This window comes from Girardinichthys multiradiatus, chromosome 20 (genome assembly GCF_021462225.1).
Source record: "Girardinichthys multiradiatus isolate DD_20200921_A chromosome 20, DD_fGirMul_XY1, whole genome shotgun sequence".
Classification (NCBI taxonomy): domain Eukaryota; kingdom Metazoa; phylum Chordata; class Actinopteri; order Cyprinodontiformes; family Goodeidae; genus Girardinichthys; species Girardinichthys multiradiatus.
This window is the reverse complement of record NC_061812.1, coordinates 19,117,676-19,145,511: the sequence shown is the minus strand read 5'-3', so window position 1 is coordinate 19,145,511 and position 27,836 is coordinate 19,117,676. Positions and strand designations below refer to the sequence as shown.

The following is a 27,836-nucleotide window of genomic DNA, read 5'->3' as shown; positions in this document are numbered from 1 at the left end:
TGAAATTTCTTACTCACTTTCTTCTTGCGACCTGTCCAGGGTGTACCATGCCTCTCGCCCATAGACTGCTGGAGATAGGCACCAGCTTCCCCGCGACCCACTATGGAATAAGCGGTAGAAAATGACTGACTGACTTTCTTCTTGCTACTTCTAGCAGAGTTGCCGAGGGGGGGTCTAATAGTCGTCTAATTAACAAATTTTCCCACCTGAACTTTGAATTTCTGCAGCTCCTCCTGAGTTACCTTGGAATATCTGTTGCCTCTCTTTTTTAATGTTCTCCTGTAAGATTATGTGAACAGCCAGGTTTTGCAGGATTGCTGTTGTACATCACTCTTTCTATTTTCAGGTGATGAGCAATGCTCTGTGAGATGTTTAGAGATTAGGATATTGTTATATCACCTAACCCTGCTTTAAAGCTTTCTCCCCACCCAGTCTGCTGTGTTCCTTGGTCTTCATGATGCTGTTTGTTCAATAATGTTGTCTAACAAACCTCTGAGGCCTTCACAAAACAGAACATTAGCTACATTTACAAGCACAGAATTTCATGATTGTATTAAAGTGTATTTGGATTAAAAACAAAAAATAATTGGATTGTACCGTTTATATGTACATAAGTTTTAAGGAATAAAACAGCCAATCGGACTAAAAATGTGTCATGTAAACCAGAGCAAGTGGCCACTCAAGGCAGAAATACGTCCCGTTAACGCGGGGCGCACTCAGGTGAGTTTGCCTCATTGGCTTAAACCACCCCTCTCAATCGGATTACAATTTCATTCCGATCCTGCCAAATCCGATCAGAATATTCTGACTGACGTGTTTACATCACACGGTTTTAGTCCCATTGGACGTTCATTCAAGTACTTATGTTCTTGTAAACGTAGCTTCTGAGATTCAATTACACACGTATTCATTACCCTGATAAATTTTGCTGAAAACTTTGAAAACCACATGTCCTTCTACTTCACAAATATGGATAATTTTCTGTCATTCCGTCACACTGAATATAAATAAAACATATTTCATAATTTTTTGGTGGTGACATGAAAGAATGTGGAAAAGTTCAAAGGATCTGAAAACCTTTGCAAGACATTATATTACTGCTCGTGTCAACTAGAAGCCCTTCAACAAAAGACTGTTTAAGGTGGAAACATCACACATGTCAGGGTGATATATGTGTAAAATGACAGTTTTCTGGCTTTGAAAATGGCTCCTAAAGACAGAATCATTTTGTGAAATTCAAATAAATAAGCGTTCATGACAACATAGATGGAAACTTAAGCTCAGATCTCTGAAGCGTGTTCATGAAAATATGAAAATGCATCAGTGAATGTGAGTTCGGAGCCACATCTGTTTGCTGAGCAAAGGGTCTGCTTTTTTGCTTGACCAGGAAGTAACAAGCTGACTGTGGCCTGTGAGTTCTGCATACACCTCCCACACGCTTTCAGGCTCCAGGGGTCCTCACAGTGTTTGGTCTCAGGCAGCTCCTTGGCTGATTTACTTCCTGCCAGGGACCACAGTGGTGCACGAAGGACACTGTCTCTGGAGTTTACAGAAGACAGACAGAAGGCGAGGATTCAGAAAGTTTATTTCACAAGATATAACTTCATTTCCATATGATTGCCCTTTACAACATATTTTTTTTAATCTCAAATAGCTTTAGCTTCACATGTTACGTGATTTAAAAATAGAGTGCAGAGGATGGATAACCCATTATTTTCCTTGAGTTAAGAATAATCTGCTGACTCCTATAATTACAGCTCTTATATTCAAGATGGCCTTTAATGTTCTTTCCACTTGGTGCTATATACTGTATATAACAGAATCTAGTGCCTTTAACAAATACTTGCTTTCTAACTTTTAGTTGTAATCAGAAAATCCTGAAGTAAAATATACCATTTTAAATCATTTTTTAATATTTCAGGAGACAAACACTATATAAGATAAGGTGAAACACTGACTGGATGTTAGCAATAACATTGAAAAAGGAAAAACCTAATCTGGCAAATCTACACACCTTACTTAAACTTAGTTACACAGAATTAAAACAAAAACATAAATAGGATTTTGTCCCAATTTGCACATAATTTTTTCAGATGTTGAAACTGTAAATAATACAGAGGTGTTTAGTCTGCTTAAAGTGAACTCTTGTGCTTTTCTGCCCTTACTGCCGTTCGTTTGTATAGATGTGAACACAACAATTGCACTAGGCTGTGGGCCAAAACAACCGTTCCGAGACCATTTCCTCCAAACAGTCTCGATACGGTTCCAAGCGAAATCTTAAGCGGTTCATTTCTAGTGTGAATGTGATCTGACCTCCATCAAACACAGCTACCAGAACTGCATCCAAATTCTGGGGCTGCATCCTTCGAAGGCTGCATTTGTAGGCCAATTATGTCCCAGCGTAGCGACGAAGGTTATCCAAATTAGAAGACTCCTCCAAATCTGTCCTTCTTATCCCCAGATTTGAAGAATGGGTCCTGTGTGTCCTTTGCCCACCCTATCCCATTATTCATTGCGGGTCGAAGTGGCTTGTTCAGACGGAAGCAGCCGTGTCAGAGGAGAAAGAAAAACTGTAAACAAAATTGGATATGTTACGCTTTCTGTGAAACAAAATAAACGTTTACAATGTTTTTAGTCAAGAATGTAGCTAGTATAATGTGAAATATCTGCTCAGTTTATCAAGATATGCCAGCTTGCCTCGGCAGCTGAGCGGGTGCGATAAACCTGGACAGAACACCTGACTTCTGGCACATCATTTTCAACCCCCACTGGCGTACCCAAATACATGAAAGTTAAACACAGATATAATTCAGTGAGATGATATCAAACGTTTTTGGTATGTTTGCTTTATCACAAACTCCCTGAAAGAGTGAGAATGGAAACTGTAAGCTATACACAGCTGAAATATGATATAAACTAGAAATACACTTTCAGACTGCTAACAAACATGATTAAAAAAACACTCAAACTGTTACAGGTTGCTCCTGTAAGGCCATGCTGTGACTTTGCATTTTGAAGGAACAAATGGTGTTGAACCTGAGTTCAGATGGTAGTTTAGTTACTAATCATGCTTGCTTTCCAACATGCAGCCTCAAGGCCATTTTTGCAACCTTACAATTGGATGAACCTGTGCATTCCAACCCACGCAAGGTTCTCTCCCTGGAGCAGCAAATTTTATCCCTTCCATATGCATCTGCACAGCTAACTTGTTTGCTGGGGGTGGAAAATGGGAGCTGGACCTCAGCTCTAATCTTCTGAAGCTGCTAATTAAGAAGTTTGTGTGAGCACTGACCCATAACCCTGGTCTTGTGAGGAATTAATGAGCCTACAGCCCAGTGGCAGATCGGCCTGTCTGGTTGATTTAATCAGTCACCCTAAAACCCATCTGTGAATGGAACAAAAAGAAGCTCTGACAACGCACCTACTCTGCCCCAAATGAGTCAGTGTCTGTCATCAGGCATACTTACAGAAATGGGAGAAAGGGGCCTGTTCAGCTCAATGGGTTTACCTCATCTGTGGATCGCATCCTTCCTTACGCATGTGTTTTCTGTCCTCCATGTGTGCCAGGAGAGTAATCCTTTCTTGATCCTGTGGCTGGTGATTTATATCTCTTCCTTCATCAACTCCCTCTTTTCCTTTTAATGGCAAATGTAGTGATCTCCGTGGTGGACAACATCTGAAATCTTTATCACAGGAGACGTGGGCCATGGGTTACACCATGGGTTTCCTTTCAGTGCCTCCCAGGAGTGAGGCTTAAACAGGAAATCTGGGAAAAGAAATGCCCCCAGTGATCAGATGTTACCTAAGATTAACAGATTGCTACTTTCAAAGGGTCTTCTCCACAGTCTAACACTAGCAACACCAGAAACCTGGAAAACTTAACGGCTTAATGCCAGAAACACCTGCTTGGTGTGTGAAAGGCAATACAGACATTACACTGAAGGATAAATGTAATGTATTCTTCCACTAAGGTCATCTATGATCATCTAACAACAAGTGCAGAAAACTGATATGAGGAGCACTGTTTAAAAGTATTGAGTCATACATCAATTCTTAATATTTACCTTTAAAAAACCAAAACCCTGTCGTTATATTTTAAAGTGGTCTTGATTAATAGGTTTTCAAAATCTCTGGAAGTTTGTGGCCAAAGTTTTTCCTTTGACTTTGGCCACTGACGGCTCTCACATGAATGTCATCCTTGGCGAGCCCCTCCTGCTGCCCTGCCAACCAATTAATATGAGAAAAATTTGTTTCTGGATTTTGAGATAAAATGCAGTGCCCTCCCACTCAAAGCATTAAGCTAGTCTCTCTCTTCTCAGCAACAAGCAATGGAGGTCAAAACACACTTTTCAATGATTCCTTATTGACATCTAATGCATAAAAGATAGATTAAAAGATACAGGGGTTGGACAATGAAACTGAAACACCTGGTTTTAGACCACAATAATTTATTAGTATGGTGTAGGGCCTCCTTTTGCGGCCAATACAGCGTCGATTCGTCTTGGGAATGACATATACAAGTCCTGCACACTGGTCAGAGGGATTTTAAGCCATTCTTCTTGCAGGATAGTGGCCAGGTCACTACGTGATACTGGTGGAGGAAAACATTTCCTGACTCGCTCCTCCAAAACACCCCAAAGTGGCTCAATAATATTTAGATCTGGTGACTGTGCAGGCCATGGGAGATGTTCAACTTCACTTTCATGTTCATCAAACCAATCTTTCACCAGTCTTGCTGTGTGTATTGGTGCATTGTCATCCTGATACACGGTACTGCCTTCAGGATACAATGTTTGAACCATTGGATGCACATGGTCCTCAAGAATGGTTCGGTAGTCCTTGGCAGTGACACGCCCATCTAGCACAAGTATTGGGCCAAGGGAATGCCATGATATGGCAGCCCAAACCATCACTGATCCACCCCCATGCTTCACTCTGGGCATGCAACAGTCTCAGTGGTACGCTTCTTTGGGGCTTCTCCACACCGTAACTCTCCCGGATGTGGGGAAAACAGTAAAGGTGGACTCATCAGAGAACAATACATGTTTCACATTGTCCACAGCCCAAGATTTGCGCTCTTTGCACCATTGAAAACTCTTGCGTCCACAGTTAATCCTGTTGGATGTGGTTTGTCCTTCTTGGTGGTATGCTGACATTACCCTGGATACCGTGGCTCTTGATACATCACAAAGACTTGCTGTCTTGGTCACAGATGCGCCAGCAAGACGTGCACCAACAATTTGTCCTCTTTTGAACTCTGGTATGTCACCCATAATGTTGTGTGCATTTCAATATTTTGAGCAAAACTGTGCTCTTACCCTGCTAATTGAACCTTCACACTCTGCTCTTACTGGTACAATGTGCAATCAATGAAGACTGGCTACCAGGCTGGTCCAATTTAGCCTTGAAACCTCCCACACTGAAATGACAGGTGTTTCAGTTTCATTGTCCAACCCCTGTAGATTTCAGAGTACAACTGAGAGAAGTTTTATTTATATGATGCTTGTGCACCACCCTTTACATTGCAACCCTGGGCATTTTGCCCATATGGCCCACAATAAAAACTGATTTTTCTGTTATCATTCAGGTATAGCAGACTGTTAAAATCAATGGAGGAACCAGTGTTGAGTCTACACAGATTGGTAAAAAACCAGTGTTCAATCAGATATAGGTACTTTGTTACTAGGAGTAATTAATAAAAACAGTTTGTTCAGATTGAACTTGTTTATTCTTGTGTGATGACTAGTTTTTAGGTTAATTTCCCATGCAGATCAAGTCACATGACACAGACAGACACCACCTAATATAGTTTCTCTATTAATTACAAACACTGGAAAACACTTAAGAGATGCAGAGCAGTACTGGGGTTCTCTGCTTAATTTTGCAGAAAATTGATTAGATTTGATGTCTTTCAGCTGTAATTTAGTTACTTTAGTTTACTTGAAGATGGACAAAAAAACCCTAATTTAATTAAAAAGCAACAGTTTGAGAAAGCCCAGATTTCAGAATATCGTGTGGGGCCTGTAATACAGTTTTTCCAGCAGTGCACATGAAAATTGGTCATGATTTTTAAAGACTGGTTGAACAAAGTGTGACCACACAACTGAATGTGGGTGCTACAGTGTTTATCCAACTTTGTCGCCATCTTTAGCATTTAGACTCCTTCAGGAACTCTATCAAAAATGCAACCAGTGACAAACTTAGCAACTTTTATGGGGGTTATTGCAGATTTTTGCAGACTTTGACATGAAAGTGAAGTGTTTATCGGTCTTGCTCATCTCAATGAGCAGTAGTGGCTGCTATGGGCCCCTCCCCTGTCCCAAAGCACTTATAGACCTTGCTCAGTGGCCCCTCCCAGCTACAGTCAGAGAAAGAGATGCTAACCCCCCATATCCGGACTGCATGTTAATCACACATGTGCAAAGCTGCGGCTGGCTAATCCTCTATTAGTCAGGTCAGGATGTCAAAGTTGTGGCATTCCCCAAGGGTCCATCTTAGGGCCCCTCCTATTCAATATCTACATGCTCCCCCTAACTCAGATTTTAATAAACAACAACGTAAGTTATAACTATGCAGACGACACACAGCTATATGTTACGATGTCACCAGGTGACCATGAACCCATTCAAGCGCTGGGTAAATGCTTAGAAGAAATCAATGCATGGATGGGCCTAAATTTTCTTCAGCTGAATCAAAACAAAACTGAAGTAATAATCTTTGGACCAAAGGAAGAGCGTTTAAAAGTTAGCACACAGCTTCAGTTAATACAGCTAGAAACCACCAGTCAGGTTCGAAACCTGGTTGTAGTGATGGACTCAGACCTGAACCTTCAGAGGCACATAAAGGTAGTAACAAGGTCAGCCTTCTATCACCTAAAATACATCTCCAGGATTAAAGGACTAATGTCTCAGCAGGACCTTGAAAAACTAATTCATGCCTTCATCTTTAGTAGAATTGATTACTGCAACGGTGTCTTCACAGGTCTGCCTAAAAAGTCGATCAGACAGCTGCAGTTGATCCAGAACGCTGCTGCCCGCGTCCTCACTAGAACTAAGAAAGTGGAGCACATCACCACGGTTCTAAAGTCCCTACACTGGCTCCCTGTAGCTCAGAGAATAGACTTTAAAATATTTCTGTTAGTCTATAAATCACTGAATGGCTTAGCACCAAAATACATTACAGACTTGTTGTCAGTGTATCAACCACCCAGACCTCTCAGGTCTTCTGGCTCAAATCTACTCTGCATACACAGAACCAGAACCAAACATGGAGAAGCAGCTTTTAGTTCTTATGCTCCACTAACCTGGAATAAACTGCCAGAAAACTGTAAAAGCGCCAAAACCCTAAATTGCTTTAAATCAAGATTAAAACCTTATTTGTTTACAGTGGCCTTTGACTGTGCCATCTAGGCATGATTAGTTGCGTTTTTAGTCCAATTTTCCTTCCATTTTTTTGTCCATCTTTCTGTTCTCTTTATTTTATTTAACTTTTTCAAATTACCTCTGTTGTTTGATTTTATCATTTGATTTGTTTTTCTGTGTCTGTATCTGTTTATTTGCTTTGTGATTGTATTGTAATTGTATGTACAGCGCTTTGAGTGTCTCGTTGCTAAAAAGCGCTATATAAATAAACTTACCTTACCTTATAAACTAAGCCCTTACAACATTCTTGCCTGCAAATACAAGTCGATGTTGTGTAGCAGTATATAAATTTGTATTTCTATAAATTGCATCACTTCTGGTTAAATTAGGTGGGGTGGGTATAAAGGGAGCTATGGAGCAGCTTCTCCTATCTTGTTTTCTCTTTGCGTTCCCACTTTGTACCTCACTTCCGGGTCTGAGCTTGTTTGCTACTGAGCAACAGATTGCTGCTTTGGGCTAGATGCAAGCTGCGTCAACGTCACTGTGGTAGGTGTCCTCTCTTGTTGCGTTATAGTTGATCTTTATATGGCGGCTAGTGCTAGTATGATCGCAGGTGAACCCAGCTTGCTACTAGATTCTCCTTCCAATGTGGGCATTGATTTTTTTTTATTGAGTTGTTTGTATCTGTTGATTGTGGGTTGCATTCCTGGTTTTGATTTAGTTAGATTTATTTTCTTTATTCTTTGATTTGATGTTTGCAGCCTCTTTCCTTTTCTTATTTTGAGATATATTTTATTTTTAATTTAGATATTTGTTTTTGTTACTAAATGACAACCTGCTCATTACTTTCACTTTCATCTGTTGTTCTTGGTTTGTTGTATGTAACTCTATTAATTGCTTTATTTCCTTTACAGTTGCTGAGTGTCCTCCTCTTTTTGTGTGCTGTGCATCCTAAGCTTGGGTTGTTTCACCAAGCGTCTGGGTGCCTTACGAGTTTTGTTTTGCTTTACTTGGTGGATGCTCTCTATTCCCACTGGCTCTTCTCCAACCGGTAACAGCTTCTGATTAGGCCTTTTGTTATTTTCCCCTTTGGTAGGAAGGCTTTTTTTTAATCAAAGTATTTTAATGCGAAATGTAATAAATCTATTGTTTTAAAACTTTGAACCATGTCTCAGTGTCATCAGTATATGAACTTGCGTGCCTTAAAAAAGGGGTACCATTCCCTGGGTGAAATTATAAGGGTGGCATTGTTGAGCCACTTCTTTTTCAAGTGTGACAACTTGTAATTTTGCCATAGTTTTGCAAAAGAGGACTTCGCACACCACTGCCTTCAATCCACCTGGCAAATGTCCGCTCTCTAAACAACAAGATGGATGAGCTGCTTTTCCTCACCGGTAAAAACTCAGACCTCCGTGGATCAGCAGTTCTCTGCTTCACCGAGACATGGCTGAGTGAAAACATCCCGGACTGAACACTGCTGATGCCGGGCTTTCAGCTGCTCAGAGCGGATCGCAGCGCGGAGCTATTGGGGAAGAAGCGAGAAGGCGGATCTGCTTTTATATAAATGAAGGTTGGTGCAGAGACGTAAAAGTGCTGGGAAAAACATGTAATCCGGATCTGGAGTCATTTTCCATAAAGTGTAAACCGTTTTATTCACCGAGAGAGTTTTCCTCGTTTATAATAATCGGCTCATATTTTCCACCGCATGGCTGTACTTCTGCTGCTGAAAATCATCTCGCTGAGCTGATTACAGACATGGAGAAAAAATACACAGACTCTTTTATCATAATACTGGGAGATTTTAACAGAGCAAACATGCAAAAAAGTTCGCTCTTGCCTTCTGTATCTGTGATCTTGACATATGCCACAGCAGTGATTGTTTTAGTAAAAGCATCACAGAATATGTACAGTTCTCTGTTTGCTGCATTGCAAAAGGACATGTAGGCATACCTTCTAGGGATCTTTACTTGTCTAAGATGTTGTAGGGAGTCCCTCCACAAACTCCGTTCCTTCAGCATCCTCTCTGGAAGAGGATCACCCCATTTGCAGGATTCAGTCGAAAGCCCTCTTAGCAGAGCCCTGCCTCAAATACTGATTTGGGCTGCAAATTCAAGCTTGTCGTACAAACTGTTTATAGTTGAAAGTGCTCCTCTGCAAGTGTAGGGTTTCTCTTCACTTGACACTCGAAAGGTGAACTCATCTGTGTTAATGTCCCAACTCATTCCAAGGCTCCTTTGCATAGGCGGAGAGTCTGCTCCCAGGTTGAGAGCTTTTAGGCCCTTTGCCAGGTCCTCTTTGAGGAATACTTTCATCACTATAATGTCATTCGATGCAAACTTGTGCACCCTTAAATTGGATGCAGCCAGAGTTTGTTGAGCGGCTTTGACAATAGAGATTGCCTCTTCATTAGATGGAAAGGAGACGAAAATGTAGAAATTATGTTCTACAAGGTGTCTTACTGTATTGACACAGTTCTCCTGGTCCTCTGATGCACATCAAAGCCCATAGGTTGCTACTGCCGGCGATGGGCTGTTGCCAAAAAAACATGCATCATCATGTAATACTTCACAATTGGTTGTTCCATACCATTATGTTGGTGCCATAGAAATCACAAGACGTTTTGGTGGTCCTTTATGAGCACAAAGCAATGAAACATCTGCTTTAAATCAACTGTAAATGCCACTCTTTCTTCCCGAAACCAAATCAGAAACCTCTCAGCCAGAGAGGTTGTTGTTGCCATACTTGCACAATGATCACCTGCACTGTTGTATTGCTCTTGCATCTTATACTGCTCTATACTTACTCTCACTCACTTAAAACTGTGCACATATATTTATATTATATTGTAGATATGTTTATACTGTTTAATTTGTATTGTATTGCACCGACTACGCCAAAACAAATTCCTTGTATGTCCAAAAACGTACTTGGCAATAAAGCTTTTCTGATTCTGATTCTGATCAAAGACTGAAGATCTAGCAAGAGACCTACTGCTTTGGTTATTCAAGATTATGTAAGTTTTTATGGGAGTTGGTGCCTCATTCTGCACAGCTCACCTCTGCTCTACTGTCCTTTACCTGGTGGTTGGTGGAGACGCAGCATCTGAAGCATTTTAAGTTTTCCTTAAACTAGACCTTATGCTCTTTTTAGGGCATTTCTTTGAATGTTCTACAATTTTTCAATGCATGAGATGCATGAAGGATCAACCTTTTGCGGTTCCAAACTTTATTTCCTTGGGACGTTTTTGTTTTACTAAAATAGATCGCTGACATGAACATCCCTTGTTGTTGCCGTGTAGAGTGATGCTTTTTCCCTATTCTGTCCCCACTGTGTGGACTTGTAACCGTTTCAGACAAACTGTCAAACTGCTGTCAGGTATATGTCCTTTTTATTGACTTCGCCTTCAATGCCAAAAGTATGAATCTACAGGTCCTTCTCAAAATATTAGCATATTGTGATAAAGTTAATTATTTTCCATAATGTCATGATGAAAATTTAACATTCATATATTTTAGATTCATTGCACACTAACTGAAATATTTCAGGTCTTTTATTGTCTTAATACGGATGATTTTGGCATACAGCTCATGAAAACCCAAAATTCCTATCTCACAAAATTAGCATATCATTAAAAGGGTCTCTAAACAAGCTATGAACCTAATCATCTGAATCAACGAGTTAACTCTAAACACCTGCAAAAGATTCCTGAGGCCTTTAAAACTCCCAGCCTGGTTCATCACTCAAAACCCCAATCATGGGTAAGACTGCCGACCTGACTGCTGTCCAGAAGGCCACTATTGACACCCTCAAGCAAGAGGGTAAGACACAGAAAGAAATTTCTGAACGAATAGGCTGTTCCCAGAGTGCTGTATCAAGGCACCTCAGTGGGAAGTCTGTGGGAAGGAAAAAGTGTGGCAGAAAACGCTGCACAATGAGAAGAGGTGACCGGACCCTGAGGAAGATTGTGGAGAAGGGCCGATTCCAGACCTTGGGGGACCTGCGGAAGCAGTGGACTGAGTCTGGAGTAGAAACATCCAGAGCCACCGTGCACAGGCGTGTGTAGGAAATGGGCTACAGGTGCCGCATTCCCCAGGTCAAGCCACTTTTGAACCAGAAACAGCGGCAGAAGCGCCTGACCTGGGCTACAGAGAAGCAGCACTGGACTGTTGCTCAGTGGTCCAAAGTACTTTTTTCGGATGAAAGCAAATTCTGCATGTCATTCGGAAATCAAGGTGCCAGAGTCTGGAGGAAGACTGGGGAGAAGGAAATGCCAAAATGCCAGAAGTCCAGTGTCAAGTACCCACAGTCAGTGATGGTCTGGGGTGCCGTGTCAGCTGCTGGTGTTGGTCCACTGTGTTTTATCAAGGGCAGGGTCAATGCAGCTAGCTATCAGGAGATTTTGGAGCACTTCATGCTTCCATCTGCTGAAAAGCTTTATGGAGATGAAGATTTCATTTTTCAGCACGACCTGGCACGTGCTCACAGTGCCAAAACCACTGGTAAATGGTTTACTGACCATGGTATCACTGTGCTCAATTGGCCTGCCAACTCTCCTGACCTGAACCCCATAGAGAATCTGTGGGATATTGTGAAGAGAACGTTGAGAGACTCAAGACCCAACACTCTGGATGAGCTAAAGGCCGCTATCGAAGCATCCTGGGCCTCCATAAGACCTCAGCAGTGCCACAGGCTGATTGCCTCCATGCCACGCCGCATTGAAGCAGTCATTTCTGCCAAAGGATTCCCGACCAAGTATTGACTGCATAACTGTACATGATTATTTGAAGGTTGACGTTTTTTGTATTAAAAACACTTTTCTTTTGTTGGTCGGATGAAATATTCTAATTGTGTGAGATAGGAATTTTGGGTTTTCATGAGCTGTATGCCAAAATCATCCGTATTAAGACAATAAAAGACCTGAAATATTTCAGTTAGTGTGCAATGAATCTAAAATATATGAATGTTAAATTTTCATCATTACATTATGGAAAATAATGAACTTTATCACAATATGCTAATATTTTGAGAAGGACCTGTATAAATAAACACGATAAACACACTTTAGCATACAGACGTTGTTGAATTATACACAGTTGAAGGCTACAAATGCTTAACACTATGCAAAACAATAACGTAAAATGTATCTTATAAACGTAGCCCTTCTCAGCATAAATGCCTGCAAATACAATTTAATGTTGTTTCAAATGTACTAAAAGAACACACGAGCAGTACTTTTTGTGAACAACAAAAAAAGATGGAGAGTAATTAATTAATCTGATTGATTCAATGTCTGTGTCAACCATTACACATGTGCTCCTGAACTTATTCTACTATTCAGTAACTTACTTAATTTCGAACAGCACCACCTGCTTGCTATAAAGAAATTGGGGTTGATTTAAAGGATTTTTAAATCCTGATTTACATATTGAAAAACTGTTGTTAGGACATACAGTATTTGGAGACATTTTACATCTCTGTTGCAGCTGGAAAGAAAATCCAAAAAGCATGATGTCCTCCACAGCTGTCGTTTTCACAGCTTCACCCAAAAAGGCAGGCATAAATACAGTGTTTATGAGCATGTCTGTGTGAGGGATTATGCGTGACTGTATAAGTAATCAAAGAAGTATGTTCCTTCTTTTTTATAGACACTTATATTTATTAGTGCCTGTTCTACTGTCTTTGATTCAGCTTCAGTCATAGGATGAGCTCAGCAACAACTCCCCCGGTCTCCGTCTGAAGTGATTCTCAGGTCCTGGAGACTAAACACACCCTGTCATCATAAGAGGTGGATGGCTTGCTCCACCCATTACTAACAGCAGACTCCTGGTTGCACTTGAACTACTCAACATAACAATGCTGAGGAGTGATGCAATAATGACTCCGTGTTGCTGCTTTTGATTACATCGTTCTGCAAAACAAAAAAGGACATACCTGTGCGTGATCAGATTTCCTCTGAAATCCCACCATTTCCCAGAAGTCTTTCAAACCCAATACAGGAAGTGATTAATGACTAAGGCAGCCAGTGGGCCCTCAACAGTTTGGTATTGTTATGATGTAGAAGAGCTTTAATATGGCCTTATTTACATATGGTGGTGAGAAATGACACACTGTTGCCTAGGGTTTTGTATTTTGTTTCCATGACTGGAGCCAAGTGTGTGTCTACCAGAATAAGAGAGGCTAAAATCCAGGGCTTGAGAAGCGCAACGTGTGTCATTTTGAAATTTAGTGCTCACAGCTGCACAAACTAGATTCATGGCTCATTCCCACTGTAAGGAATTAGGACTCTTGTGTTGCTCAGTAAAAAACTGAAAATTTATCGAGAAAAAGGTACAAGTTTTAAATCCGGCTGCACAGATTTTCGAAGTACTTAGAGTCTTGCTCTAACAGGTTAGAAGGTTCCTGTTTCATTCTTGCTTCTTAAAAATTTTAAAAAAGCTTCAAAAAGTTACAAGACGTTTCTTTAGTTCCTAACAGTATGTTTCAAACTTAAAAGCTCCAGCAAGGATCATCAGCAGTGACTTGCTTGTCACTCCTCTACCTGCCAATCCTGTGGACCACTTTGGTCACGGTCAACTGTGCGATACCTTCACTTCTGACATATGACGTGTTTTGGTCACATGTTTCAAAGTGTGAATGGTTGTGAAATTGCCTGGAGGGGAGAGTCATAGCTGACTTGGAGAGGCGATACCTCAGGCCACTTCCTCTGTTGAGGGTTGGTTTTTCATGTTTTACCTAGATGCCTGCCGTTGCTACCCGGTTAGATAATCTCTGCCCAGGTTGTTTAAATTCATGGCCTGAAAGAAAGTGCCTCCTACCTTTGAGGAGTTGTAGGTCAGACAGCTGAGTCTTGACCTACAACACCTATAGGTCAGAACACTTCTTGCCACACTGGGCTGCATACACCAAACTGCTTTTGGGACTTTTATTCTAAAGCTGCAGTGTTGGACATAAAATATTGTTGTGGCACATGATCTGAATAATATATATTACAGTCAAATACTCTGTAATGGGTGTCTAACTGTATTTTCTAGATATGAAAAACTTGTCTAAAATGCATTAGGGCAATGCATTTTATCTGGTTTTTATCATTAAACAACAGATATTAGCAAAAATGTGTTTCCAGCTGAAGAAAAGGTTAGGACACCCTACCCCTGATGGCTAAAGCTTTCCCCCTCTGAGTGAAATAACTTCAATGAGACGCTTTTTGTTGCCACCAGTCTTTTAAGTTGGTCTGAGGACAGATTTGCCCACTCCTCATTTTTAAATGTGAGATATTTGATGTGTTTCTTGCATGTATAGCCTTTTTCAGGTCACTCACAGGCTCTCAATGAGATCAAGATCTGGGCTTTGACTCTGATTTCTAAGTTTCCATCCAGTCCTTGCTGGATTTTCTGGTATGGTTTGGGTTATTGTCATGTTGCAGGGTCAAGTTCTGCTTCATTTCTATTTTTATTACACATTTTCCTCCAGCTCCCTATGGCCCTGTTTACAGGACAAAAATTTCTGGAGAAAACTGGAAAGTTTAGTTGCATTTCTACTGTTCGTTTACACGACAATGGTGCACGTTTTCTCTGACAATCGCTCAATTTGAAAACAGGTTCCAGATTATTATGGTTTGAAAACATTGCAGTGTCCGTTGTCGTGTAAATGGGAAAAATTGAATCTTTCTTACAAGGAAGCCCTGGCTTATGAGCAGCATGACTGACATCAGTACAAATGAATGCACACACGTACTACATTACAGCTGCTGACATGCTACATACTAGTGGTATGGTGGGGGAATTACAACATCTTCACATCTCAACCTTTGCTGTGTGAACAGAGATTATATTTAAAATATTGTCGTGTAGAAGTGGTAACAGAAACGGGAGTTAGTGTAAACAGAGCCTTTGATACACGGTAGAACTCATGATTGATTATATAACAGTGGGCTGGTCAGGTTCTGTTGAAGCAAGGCATCCCTGAACCCTTAAACATCCACCTCTATGCTTCAAAGTAAGTATGCTTTTTTTCTAGAATTCCATGGTTTCCATGTCCTCTTTTCTGGTATCCAAATAATATTTTAAACTCATCTGTCCAAACAACATTATTCCAGAGGCCCTGGTCTTTCTCTATGTTCTCTCTGGTGAACTAGTCTGGACATCATGTTTTTCTAAGGGATTAAAGTAATGTTGTCCTTGCACACCTCCTATGTGAGCTGAACTTTTACAGTCTCTTTCTGGTTGTACAGGTAGGCACTTTCATATCAACAGTAGCAAGCCTGCTGTAGTTCCTGCAAAGACATTGTAGAGGTCTGCTGTGTCAGCCACTTCAATCTTTTGGCATGCTAAGATGAATGAATCTTCATTCGGGCAGACAGACGGTCTATCTAGTGTATCATGGGATGACATACATTTATATGGTTACATATGGTTGATATGACATTTATTTGGCTAGAATTATAATTTTGTAGCAGTTTTGTGTAAGCTTACGTTGCATCTGTAAGCTGCAACCCTTATGCTTTAGAATCTGACATCGTTAAAAAAATCTTTCTGGCCTAGCAGTCAATTAAATCCCATATTCTATATTACCAGATATTTAAAATTGCTTAGAAATGCATTCCAGAAACTCAATGGCTCCTACTGACCCCATGTATTACCAAACGTTTTGCTCGCAATAGTTTTTATTAGTGAAACTGAAAAAAAATGCAACAAACTTTTTGCAGTTTACAAATGTATGTTACATACATGTCAGAATTAAAAGTTTTTCCTCAAAGCATTTAAAGTAGCAAAAAAACTTGCTGTAATCATAGATTGTATATAAATATACAGCTAACAGGTGCTTAGCCTAGTATACCATTTGCATATTTACCTTGGAAGTTGGTTCTCTGAATTACTTCTGGCAATTTGATCTGCAAGTTATATGTCAAAATTTACTTTATGCCTTCAAACACCAAAATAACGTGCCCACAACACTATTTGCACTATTTAAGGATAAAAACTGTCAGAAGTGCAGGTAAATTTTTTAATTTCTGCAACTTTCATCAAACAAAACATTATTTTTCATTCAAGTTTACCTGGGGAAAACATTTACACCACAATAAACATCTGACTGTTATATAACTGCAAGGTAGCTTCATTGAAGTGTACAAATTACAAACAGATCAAAACCCCGCAGTGTGAATTGCTTAAAATGTCAAACAATCTAAACAATCTAAAAATTTTGTTTTGCTATGCACCATATGTAAAGTGAACTTTTTACAGGCTACACAGCGTAGTGCATCACAACACTACAGCACCAAACATTTTGCTGCTGTGTGAATATCAGTGTGAACTTTGGAAGCAGACTGAATATGCACGTAATCTAATTACCTCAACAGGCAGAGGTGATCAATGACCTGGTCTGCAGAGAAAATAAATCATTTACAAAAATAGTACTTTTTTTTTTTTCCTTATATATGACTGAACTCCACCCTATTTTGCTGGAGAGGGATTGATAGTAATCAGCTGAGAGACAGAAGCACAGCTTTATATGTAAAATCCTTGGATATGCTGGAATGTGACCCACAAAGAGAAGTTTCTTTGTACTTTCACACCAGCTGAGAGGAAAATGAGCCAAAGGTGTCACTACTTTGAGAAAGAGCTTGTCAGACAAAGCCCAAGCATTAGTCATGATGGAAAAAAAAAACAAAGAAAAAGCAGACACATTTTTCCTGAGAAGGGTATATCCTCTCTGACACAAGATCTGCCATCTCAACCTCTCATCAGGACTGCCTCTGGCTGTGGTGGCTCCTCTTACTCCCTGACTTATTTTTTTTCCTCCGATGACTACCTTTAAAAGGCACTTCCTGTGAGCAATGACATCACAGTGTGGTTCTCATGCAGGGAGGGAATGGGGGAAGTGAAGGGAGGAGAGATCACTTGGACATGAAGCCTATTTATGTTTTTGTTGGCACATGAAAACCTGCTCACTTGGAAATTCACTGCATAATGCAAAATAAAAACTTTCTCAACACTTGTTGAACTAACTGTCCAGTTTTTATATTTGTCCTACACAACCCGCCAACCCCAATCCTGTCACTTGTACTCAAATAGACTGTAGATTCCACCTCTTTTCACGCTGTTGGTCACAACTTGTCCGGAGGAATTTGAAAAATGCAGCTGAAATTATAAAGGGGATTAGTGAGCGTCTGGTCTGTGCGAGGGCCAAACACGCAATCATAAGCCTTTTGGGTTTGGAAGGGGGGACAAGCTGTAAAGGATTCCCAAACTCAGGAAGAGGAACAGCATGTTCTTTCTCTTTCTGCACAAACACACCTCTGCTTTTCTGCCTCCATTGATTCCACTTGTTTGTAGCCATTGTGTCACTGTGTTGGCTTAGTGTGCATGGCACTGTTGGGTTTGTTTAGCCCAGTTAGATTACAGAGTTAATACAACACCACTTATGGCCTAACAAGGCTAAGTGGCAGGAAATGCTAGTTGGGACAAACTGGGGATGTAAGATTGTGTATATTTTACATTAATGGGGCTTTGCAGTGCTATAATGCCTCTGCATTAAAAGATCATCATGTTTAGTGAATGCAAAACAGGTGCCAAAAAAAGCTGCTTAGCACAGTTCATCTGGCAGAAATGTACGTGCAGATAAAGGTGTTTCTCTCTGGAGCAGTTGGTGTTATCTTGCCTGGTGCCATCTGTCGCATCTGTCTGCCTGCAGATCTCTGCTCCTGTTTCTGCAGGCTCTTGCTCAAAATTTTATTTGTTTAAACATGGGTAAAACATGGGAAGGTTTGATGTTGTATGAGGCCCTAAGCAGCACTTTTAGGCCCATATCTGTGAAGAGCGTCTTGCGATTGTGCTTTGTTGCTATCATGAACTCGGATCTGGGAACACCCAATTTAAAAGCTTTGTAGTTGCAAGCTTGCACTGCTTTCATGTGATACAGTCAGAAATGAAAAGCTTATACCTGCAACTTTCACTGCGTTTTACATATGCAGCAGACGTATTGGTTACTGAACTCAGTGCTACTCAGCAACCTCTGAACTTGCTAGTAGCAATTGCAACTTTAGGGAACATTCTTTGTATCTTCCACTTGGAAACTTGGAAAATCCAACTTACAAACAGTACAAAGAGGGTGCACAATTAACTCACGTTAGTCACCATAGGAAAACGTCTGATACTTGTTTATAAACTGTTACAGTTTGCATGTGACTTGAGCTGAGACATGAGTAGAAGGTATAATATATATTTGGTGCCTTTGGTTTGTCTCTAAAGTTGGAAGTCTGACCCTGGAATGAAGCCACACCCAAAGTAACCAAGTTATAGGTAATCCAGTGCTAAGTGTGCCTCTGATTTAATAAGATACACAATCAGAAGTGCTTTTGTTATGTTTTCCATGCACGGCAGCCATATTCGATACTGAACTAGGGGTTGTTTTGGTTTTTCCAGTAGTAATTCCGACTTTAAGGAAGGTAGTTGTTGTATTTCCTACTGGTAACTAAAAAGATCTGACTTGGGAGTGGAAAGAGAACGCACCATTAGCATTAAAATATGACTGCTCACAAACGTTCAATTTATGAAGTTTTTTCTTCAAATGTATTGAGCTGGTGTATTTTGAAATCTGCCTTACCTGAATTGAAGCACTCTTTAGGCCTTTAGGCAAGCAGAGGCCCCTCAGCAGTCACAATGTTTGCAAATACTACAGACTGGCTCTTTCCTAACCCCATAGTTGGATATTTCAGTTTGAGCATGCAACAGTGAAATTCTTCAGAATTACAATTGTCTGGGGTTTAGTCTCTCAGCTGATTGCATGCATGTTAATACATTTTTTTTTTAAATATCATAAAACTAACTGAGCTAATTTCATGGTGTATTTACTAAATAGCTAAGTGCACAAATAAATTTGTCACTATGCATGTGTCCAAGGGCGATTCTTCAGTCAATATGCAAGTGACGTGCAGCCAGATGATTCTGGTCAAAAAGGACTGCACCTTTAAGAGAGGGCAGAGGCGGAGCTAGCGCGTCTCCATGGTGTGGAGCTTATAAAACATTTCTCAATACAACACTGGAGGGATCTGGAAGTGTCACAGTGTAGTCGGAGCGCCGCCAACATGCAGGCGTCCTGTTCTTAATGCATCAGGAGTCGGAAGATTTTAAAAATTCAACTAAAACTTGAGATTAACAGCGAATCGTTATTTACAGGAAAAAAGGACTGTTTGCGGGTCAGTCAGCGAGGGAGATCAAGAGTTATTTAGGTGAGTCCAGAAAGTGATATTTCATTTTTTTTCCCCCATTTTTTTGCAGCTTCAGATCACACTCCTGTTACTTTTACTCTATTTCCCTTGTCCATCTACTTTTATTATTAAACGATATAGTTCAAACCAAACTGAAGCAACTCTCAGATCTTCTGACATATAATTCAGAAATAAGACGCATAAATTCATAATCACGTTTATTGTCAATAACAAAACAACTTAAAAAAACAGGTGAATTATCAGTAATCGCGTATTTTAAAAAGCGTTAAATTGCGCGGTTAATTTAGGGGCAATATCGGTTCCAGGTTAATATCCCACCTACAGATGAAAAGGAAATCATTCATTGTGTGTCATCACTGCTTGTCCTTGCCAATTATCTGTCCTGTGTTGTGGCGTGAGTCACCTGGCTGCTACAGGGCTTTTAACCATTATTATCTCAATCCGGTAAAGTGAGGGGGTGTGCGCGGTGTTTGCTTGCCGCACAGGTAGAGCGGGTATGGTTGCTCGGAAACTGCTGCAAGGGTGTCATGAGCGGGGTGTGAACCGCTGCTTTCAAGCTCTGACTCTGACTTCTACTTCCAGCTTTTAAAATCAAAGGGAAAGCTGCTCTGTGGTGTTACCTGATTATTATTATTATTTTACCAAGAGTTTATCCAACTACGTCTCCATAAAAAGACCCGCACTGTCTGGTCAAAAGGTCAGAATTAATTACCTGAAAGCATTTCTCCTGAGCAGGGGGGGGATACATCATTTGTTTAATTCTGCTGCCTGTAAATGCGCATGTGGTTAACTGCCAGAATGGACTGTCTTTGCACCTGTTGCAAGAGGAAGCGCAAGCCTCAGGGGCTTCATTATCGAGGATCATGTTGCTTCCCGTCTCCGCCGAACCGAATCGACCGCACAGGATATGAGGGGGGGCTCTTGCATGCCTTGTTGGGCAGTCTAGCTTGTCTCGATGCCCCCCGTGCTTCCTGTTGTTTTAGAGCTTTGTTGCTCAGCAGCTGTCAGGTCAGCACATAAATACATGGCTCATGGGAGACTAGGAGTCATCCCTCCTTCACACAGCAGGCAAACTTTGCAACCGCTTAGCGCCCCATGAGCAGTTGAAGCCAGGTAGAACAGACTTACAAAATGCACCAGTTGTAGACATATTGGGGATAACCTTTTAATTTGAAAGCTGTTAACAGTCACGTTAACGGTCATAACTGATGCTAATTTAATAGTTTTTGTTGCTGGTGTGTGAGAACTGGGGTCACTTGCAAACTTGTTTGTAATGCAGATGCATCATTCAGGCTTTTTCTGACTGTTTCTGGTTTTGTTTGAGTTTTACTAGTTCAATTGTTTTCAAATTATCATAAAAAATAAAAGATAAATTAAATTTGCTGCAGTTTATTTGATAGAGGTAGTTTTATGAACCGAAAACAATAAAAGATTCCCCTCATTTTTATTAAACTCAAAAGTGTGTTAAGGTGATTAATTTATTACCTGAGTGGTAGTTTGTTTTTATGGATTTAATGAACTATGAAAGAAAATAGATTTTTTTGGCCCTTGACCTGTTGATGATGATAAAAGCTAAATTGGACAATTCAGATGTCTGGCTGCCCATTGGAGTCTCTTTAGTTTTTAAATAGATGAACAAATGACCCGTTATTAAACTTTTTGAAAGTCAGAGGTTCTTGGAAAAAGTCATCTTCCATATCTAATATATACATTTTGTGAAAGTTGCTGGTATAAACTATTTATTAGCACTTAGGACAATTTGTATTTAATTAAATCAGTGGCACGCACAGTTCTGCTCTACCTCTACTGGTGAAGACATTCAGTTAGTGTTTAATGCATACAATGGGGAGAAATATAGTGTTATTAGCTGGTAATGGTAATAGAACATGGTCAACTCTGGGAAAGTCATTCCCATATCGAAGTTTTAAATTCCCAGACGAGGCGAATGCACCATAAGAAGTAAGAACTATAATTTCTACTTTTTGCATGCACATTGTAAGTAGATAAACACATATTAGTATAATTCCCCACGTTTACTTCGACCTTTCTGAGTTCTGAATTTTCCTGTGGAAAGTCCAACAACATCTCTCCCTAAAGTCAGAATTGTGACTGGGAAATCTAGAATCCCATTAAACAGGTGATGAAATTGTTAAACTCAACCTGTGTTTGCGAACATGTTTCTTTTGTGTTTGAATGCATAAAACGAAGATAAATACAATGTTATCGTCTTGCATTGCTGCTTGTAGTTACATCTAAAATAATTTATCAAATCCCACTGGTTTATTAGACTTAAAGCAAGAAACTCTCTCAACAGGGGCATAACCTTATTCACAGATGCAAGCTCCAACTTCCATAACAAATCAACTGCAGCATATTTGTGATAGGTTTGAGCTGAAAGTGGGCACCCCAAATCAGATTCTGTTCAGGACCTTCTTTAAACTGAGATCGACCCTGCTGCTACATTATGAGTGTGTTTGTCAGGAGAAGTTTCTGTTTGGTTAAATATGGAGAAAAAAAACAGTTTAAAGTGTGTCTTGACCTGCTGTTTGTTTGATAATTTGTCTGTTTTACAATAAACTATAAAAACTCAGCAGTAGCAGTTTCTAAGCGCAGCTCTGCTTAGACAGTGAAATGTAAAATGTAAATTCAGTCACACAAAAACCAGATCAAATTATGCGCCCAGCGCACACACAGTCCCCAGAAATATCAATACGCTGCGAGGTTTCCACCCCTCTGAATATTGTATTCATTGTGTACTCAGGCCTGACACATACTTGACGTGACACACACATTCAGGTCACTTGACATTAGGAGATTTTGCAACATCGAGTCCGCGGTAACAGGAGGAGCCCTTTATGGCTTCCTATTCAGGAGGAGCAGGATTGCAGCAATGGAGCGTGGCACAGTCAAGTTTTAAAATAAAGTAGAACCATTGTGAAGCATAGAAAAGAAAATTGAAAGTTGGCTCTTGCTCTCAAGCTTGTGAAGCCAAATGTACAGTTTGGACAATGTATAAAAACAGTTTCATTTTGATTCTATACTCTTTAAGAGTGATATACCATTAGCAGAAAAAATAAGTATTCTCAGTCCTTTCTATTTCCAAAAGTGAAAAATGATTTGCACTTAATTGGGCCTGTTAAGTAACATTGAAGAGAACCTTTCCTCATGAAGGATTGTGTTATTCACAGACTGCTTGATTATTTGTGTATTTATTTCCCGTCCACCTTATTTGCTGTCAGTCTTGATTTTACCATCATCTTATTCAACAGGTGCTCATTGTGTTTTTTTTAGATAGAGCAGAGAAGCAGGGGCAGCCAGCCGGGTGATCAGAGTGTTTCCTGGCTTTGATGCGATCCGACTCTGCCTGGAGCATGTCCACAGTAGGCCTGACTGCCCAGGAGATCTCTTTTCCCATAGAAAACCCCTTCCTCCGGGGCAGCTACTGTCACAGCATGGCTGGATCCAAGCCCTCCTGGAGCTACCGCCATGAGCCCACGGACAAGTGAGTGTTCAGGCCTAGAAGTCTGTTAGGGCTTAGACATGCATGACATGTTGAAGTGAAACAGTTCAGGTTGGTCTCAGATTTCTTACAAACAAGAAAATGATGCTTGTCTTTTAAATCTGCAAATCTAATGTATATTGTTTTATTTACCAGTTTCTACTTTAGTATGGACACACATATAGACCAGAACTACCGAACCCAGCAGAAAGGGCCACCCCAGAGTTATGAGAGTAAGTGCATAATCTCTCATGTATTGGATGATGGTTTTTTTTAAGATGGAGTTAGACAATGGTTTTGAGATCATTATAAACCCTCTTGAGGCCTTCTGATGCTGATGTAGTGATTGTTGTGCTATGCTTTTCATTGACAGAGCCTAAAAACAGTCCCAACTCTCAGAGATTACCTCCAAAGAAATCCAGACCCTCCCATCTGTCCCTGCCCAGCAGCGTGGAACCATCCACCCCAAGTCCTGGCGATGATGACCAGGTGGTCCCCTCATTCAAGAGGCTTTCCTTCTACGAGAACAGCCCACCTCAAACGCCGGATAGATATTCAAAGCCCCTGCCACCCATCCCACCTCAAACGGACATCTCGACTGAGCAGGCTGTGGATAATGAGGTGGAATTTTTCACCAGTACAGATGAAAGCCGCTGCCTTGTGTCCAGTGATGACCAGTATTCCAAATCGTCTCCTTTTCGGTGTGTACTCCCCAGCAGAAGGAGCTTCAGGGACTGTGGGCAGATAAACTATGCTTATTATGACGGTCCGTTAGGACCACAGACCCAGCAGCAGGCCCAGCCTCAGCACTACCAGGCACATCCTCAGCAGGAAGTGCGACAACAGCATGAACACCAGCGACAGGAACCACCAGAGCATGTGGTCTGTCCGAGACCGCAGGACAAAGCTCAAAGGAAGCTACGACGTTCTCACTCTGGGCCTGCGGGCTCTTTACACAAACCCTCACTGCTGCGTCTCTGTCACAAACGTTACACCAATGGTTCGGATAAAGCAGAGGTGCCACCCCCAATCCCTCCCCGCATCGTCAAGACTGGAGACTTGCGCCGCTGGTCAGCAGAGGTCTCGCCTGGGGCGTACAGCGACGAGGACAAACCACCCAAGTTGCCACCAAGGGACCATTTTGCCAGAGGCAGCTCCCGCACCCCCAGTCCAAAGAGCCTCCCAACATATGCTAATGGGGTCATGCCCCCCACCCAGAGTTTTGCACCAGACCCCAAGTATGTTAGCTGTCGGTGTTTTCACAGACAGAACAGTGAGGGCTCTCCATGCATCCTTCCTGTCATGGAGAATGGCAAGAAGGCTAGCAACACACATTACTACCTTCTGCCTCAGCGGTCTGCAGATTCGCCCTGTGACTGCCACACCAAGAGAAAAGTAGATTTAGTTTAGTTTTAGAGGTTCTAGTTGAAGTAGTAGGACTGTACATGAGCAAAAAACCACTTGACAAAATAGTGAAACTAGATGCTAACAACCATCAAACTGCTGCTTTTTACAGTTTTTTGTTTTTTCAATACCCCACCGTATTGTTAACTCACAGGGTATGTGTGCACTGTATACAGTTACTGGTTGAACCGCTATCACAACAAAGATACTTCATTGGAGTAAAGATTGTGATCAAAATTCAGCATCGTAGAGCTTATTTTTTATATGATTTTATTTCATGACATTCGTTGCTGTACTTTTTTTTGTTGTTTTAGTAGTTGTCGTTGACGATGTGGTACAATCAAAAGGTGCAAGCGGGCTTTGCACCTGATGTGCTCAGTGTTTTGTGTCTGGAATGGTGGGGATGTTTTTATGTAATGCACATGGGGCTTTCTGTGATGCTGCTTTTGTATCTTACAAGGGACAAAAGGTCAGTAAACCATGTAACACTTAATATATGAAGTCTAAACCCAAGCACAGTGAATTTTTTTTTTTATTAAAATGAAGGACCCTAGCTAGCAGTGTGATGTTTTATCCTAACATTGGCATGATGTACTTCCAGTTCTGCTTGAGCCATGCTTTTCCCACATGGCACATTGTTTCTGGTAGCTATGCTTGTTTCCAAAGTAATCTTTGGTGCAGCTTATATGGAGAAGTTTTCTATTGAGAGTATTTGTGCTTGTTTGTGCATGTGATACATAATCCTTTGGAGATGGACTTTCTGCAATATGTAGAGAAGTGTCAGTTCAACCTGTTACTGTGTGCTGTTTTCTTTTTATGCACACATTCATTTACTTTCAGTCTGTGTTCAGGTCTGATTTGTTGCACGGTAATTGTGTCCAGACATGCTATCCTTACTGAAATTCCCTCAATCTGTTGGAGGAACTCATAGTCTGTTCAGTTTGTGCTTAGAAGTCAGATTTTCCAACTTCTCTGTCAGAAATGCAACAAAATGGGCCCAAGCGATGTCCGATATGGCTGCCACAAATATAAAACATAGTGGAAGTTGCAGAAATAAGCTATTTATTAGCACTTCTGATACTTTGTGTCACATTAAGCCACTGGACACATACTTGGGCAACCTATGTTTATGAACATGTTTTAGTGTTTGAATGCATAAAGTAGAAAGAAATATATTGTTATTGGTTGTATTCTTAATAGCAATCAACAAATACCACAAGCTTTTGCATCCTCCAATTTGAATTCTCTCAGCATGTCATTCTCAAATCCAACGTTTGAGGCAAGTTGAGCTCAATGTTACTTTTGGTTGAGTTGTGAAAAAAGCATTACCAAATATTTCCATTCGTTCAATATTTCCTTTTAAATTGTCCAATATGGTTTTAAAATACAAAAGATGAGGTAGCGAGCTCCATATGTGGCTTAACTTCTAACCGGATATCCGTAAATGGAAGTTTTAAAGCAGGCAGATCTGAGATTAGAGATGTCAGCCCAACCAGTTAATACAGACACATTGCAAAGACAGTGCAGGGTTTACCCTCCTGCCTGCCTGACACAGACTTTCCTGTTCTGCACATGCATTCCTCGCCTTACGTGATTGCAGTGGGTGTGGCCTGAAAGACTTTGGCTGCTGGCAGCCAGGAAGAACGAGTTTTATTGTTGTAGATTATTCACCAAGCACCCGGATGTTGTCAAAATTGTAGCACATGTATTGAAGTAACCCCTTCAGTATCAAACACGGTGTTCAGTTTTTTGGAAACATGACCTTTGAGGTCAGTCGGTCATTGAAGTCTACTTATCCTTCCTTCCTTCCTTCCTCCATCCTTCACTTCCTCACAGGCTTTGCCATCCACAATGTTGCTTTTTGACCTAAATATTTTAAATGTTTACATCACACACTATTTAATCTTAAGGTATTCATATGTCTTATGAGAAATAATGAAACTAAATGAAGACTAGTATATCAAGAAATAACTTCTCTGCTGTGGTTGAAACAAAATGCACTGGGAGAGTTCAGTATGCTTTGTACAGTATTTAACAATTCCATTTGTTTGTATGAATAGCTGACTCTTTTAAAATAAATCCAAAATAAAATGACTTATTTATGAGCTTGCTTTAGTCTTGTTTCTTGAATCTAAACTCAGCTCCTTTCAGCTGTTTGGCCTGTTTTATCACCCACACACCCTCATGCTGTGCCCTATCGTAGCTGGCCTCTATCCAGAGAAAGAAGAGTGCCAGGTGTACAATCTTCCTCTTCCTGGTTAAAATGCAATTTCCTCCTTGTGTGACTGCTTTGGAGCTCTCTTGTCAGCAAGCTTACGTACACAAAGTTTTTTTTTTTTACTTTTTACAGCACTCTTGAGCCGAGTCCAGGTGGCTAACACATGGAGCACCAGAGGTCAAATATCAACTATATAAGCTCCAGATCAGCTGCTGTTATATTATATCCCCTGAAACGTCTCAGCCAGACAATAAATTGTGGTTCTGTAGAATAGGTGTTTTATTTATTTATTTTTGCGACAAAGGGTGGCAGTTTAATCTATTCAGGCCACGCACAAACCCTTTCACCTGGTTCACTCAGGCAAGCTGCTAGGCGACGACATGAGCACTGACAATGGCAACCGAAGAAAGACAGATTAGATTGCTTGTTTTAAACATCTCCTCAGGTGGAAATCAACAAACAAAGTTTCTGAGGATCATCTGAATACACAAAAAGATTATAAGAAAGGAGGAAGTAGTTTGATTTCTGTTGGCTTTATTTTCCATAGATATTTTAAGACTTTGCTCAAAAGATATTTCTAAAATAAAATAATTTGGCATGCCAATCATTTTCTGTTCGCTTTCTGCTTTGTTATTTTATTTGGTCATAATGTCCTGTCTTTCCGTACTAAACTGTTTTTATCTAATTCACTTCCAGTAAGTGAATTAGTTCAGGCATAAGATTTTTATTCTGACCTCAAAGTTCTTACCAATTGTTTGACTTGTGGAGCTTGTTCTCTGGGTGAAAACTATTATGATAATTATGGTTACAGCCTCAGTAATTGTTACACACCCTCTGCTGGTTATCCTTAACAATGCATGTCTGTGTTAGTATCAAAAAAGACATTTATCTGCAGTTCAATAAATTGATATAGGATTTAAAAATCATTTATTTCAGTAATTCAATTCAAAAATAAAAGCAACATATATAAATTAATTTTACTTCTGCTGATTTTGATTATTATGGCTTACAGTTAAAGAAAACCCACAACTCAGTTTCTCCGGATTTTAATGAATCAGAAGACCAAAAACGTATCTTTAGTACAGAAATGTTGGCCACTGGAAACAATGTCCAAATAACATGAAC

General features: G+C 40.5%; 1 protein-coding gene across 3 annotated transcripts in view; it reads left to right on the top strand.

Annotated features, from left to right (window-relative positions):
• errfi1a (ERBB receptor feedback inhibitor 1a) overlaps positions 1–26,603 on the top strand; it is a 36,961-nt gene extending 10,358 nt beyond the window's left edge. The window contains exons 1-4 of one of the 3 annotated variants that reach the window (XM_047347167.1): positions 19,409–19,590; positions 22,882–23,092; positions 23,246–23,322; positions 23,463–26,603. In XM_047347167.1, the coding sequence (XP_047203123.1) occupies positions 22,938–23,092; positions 23,246–23,322; positions 23,463–24,499 (1,269 nt within the window). In that variant the 5' untranslated portion in view covers positions 19,409–19,590; positions 22,882–22,937 and the 3' untranslated portion in view covers positions 24,500–26,603. Of the gene's footprint in view, positions 1–19,408; positions 19,591–22,881; positions 23,162–23,245; positions 23,323–23,462 lie in introns of those variants that run through there. The other 2 variants (XM_047347168.1, XM_047347169.1) reach the window with 2 other exon arrangements.
• The last annotated feature ends 1,233 nt before the right edge of the window (positions 26,604–27,836 follow it).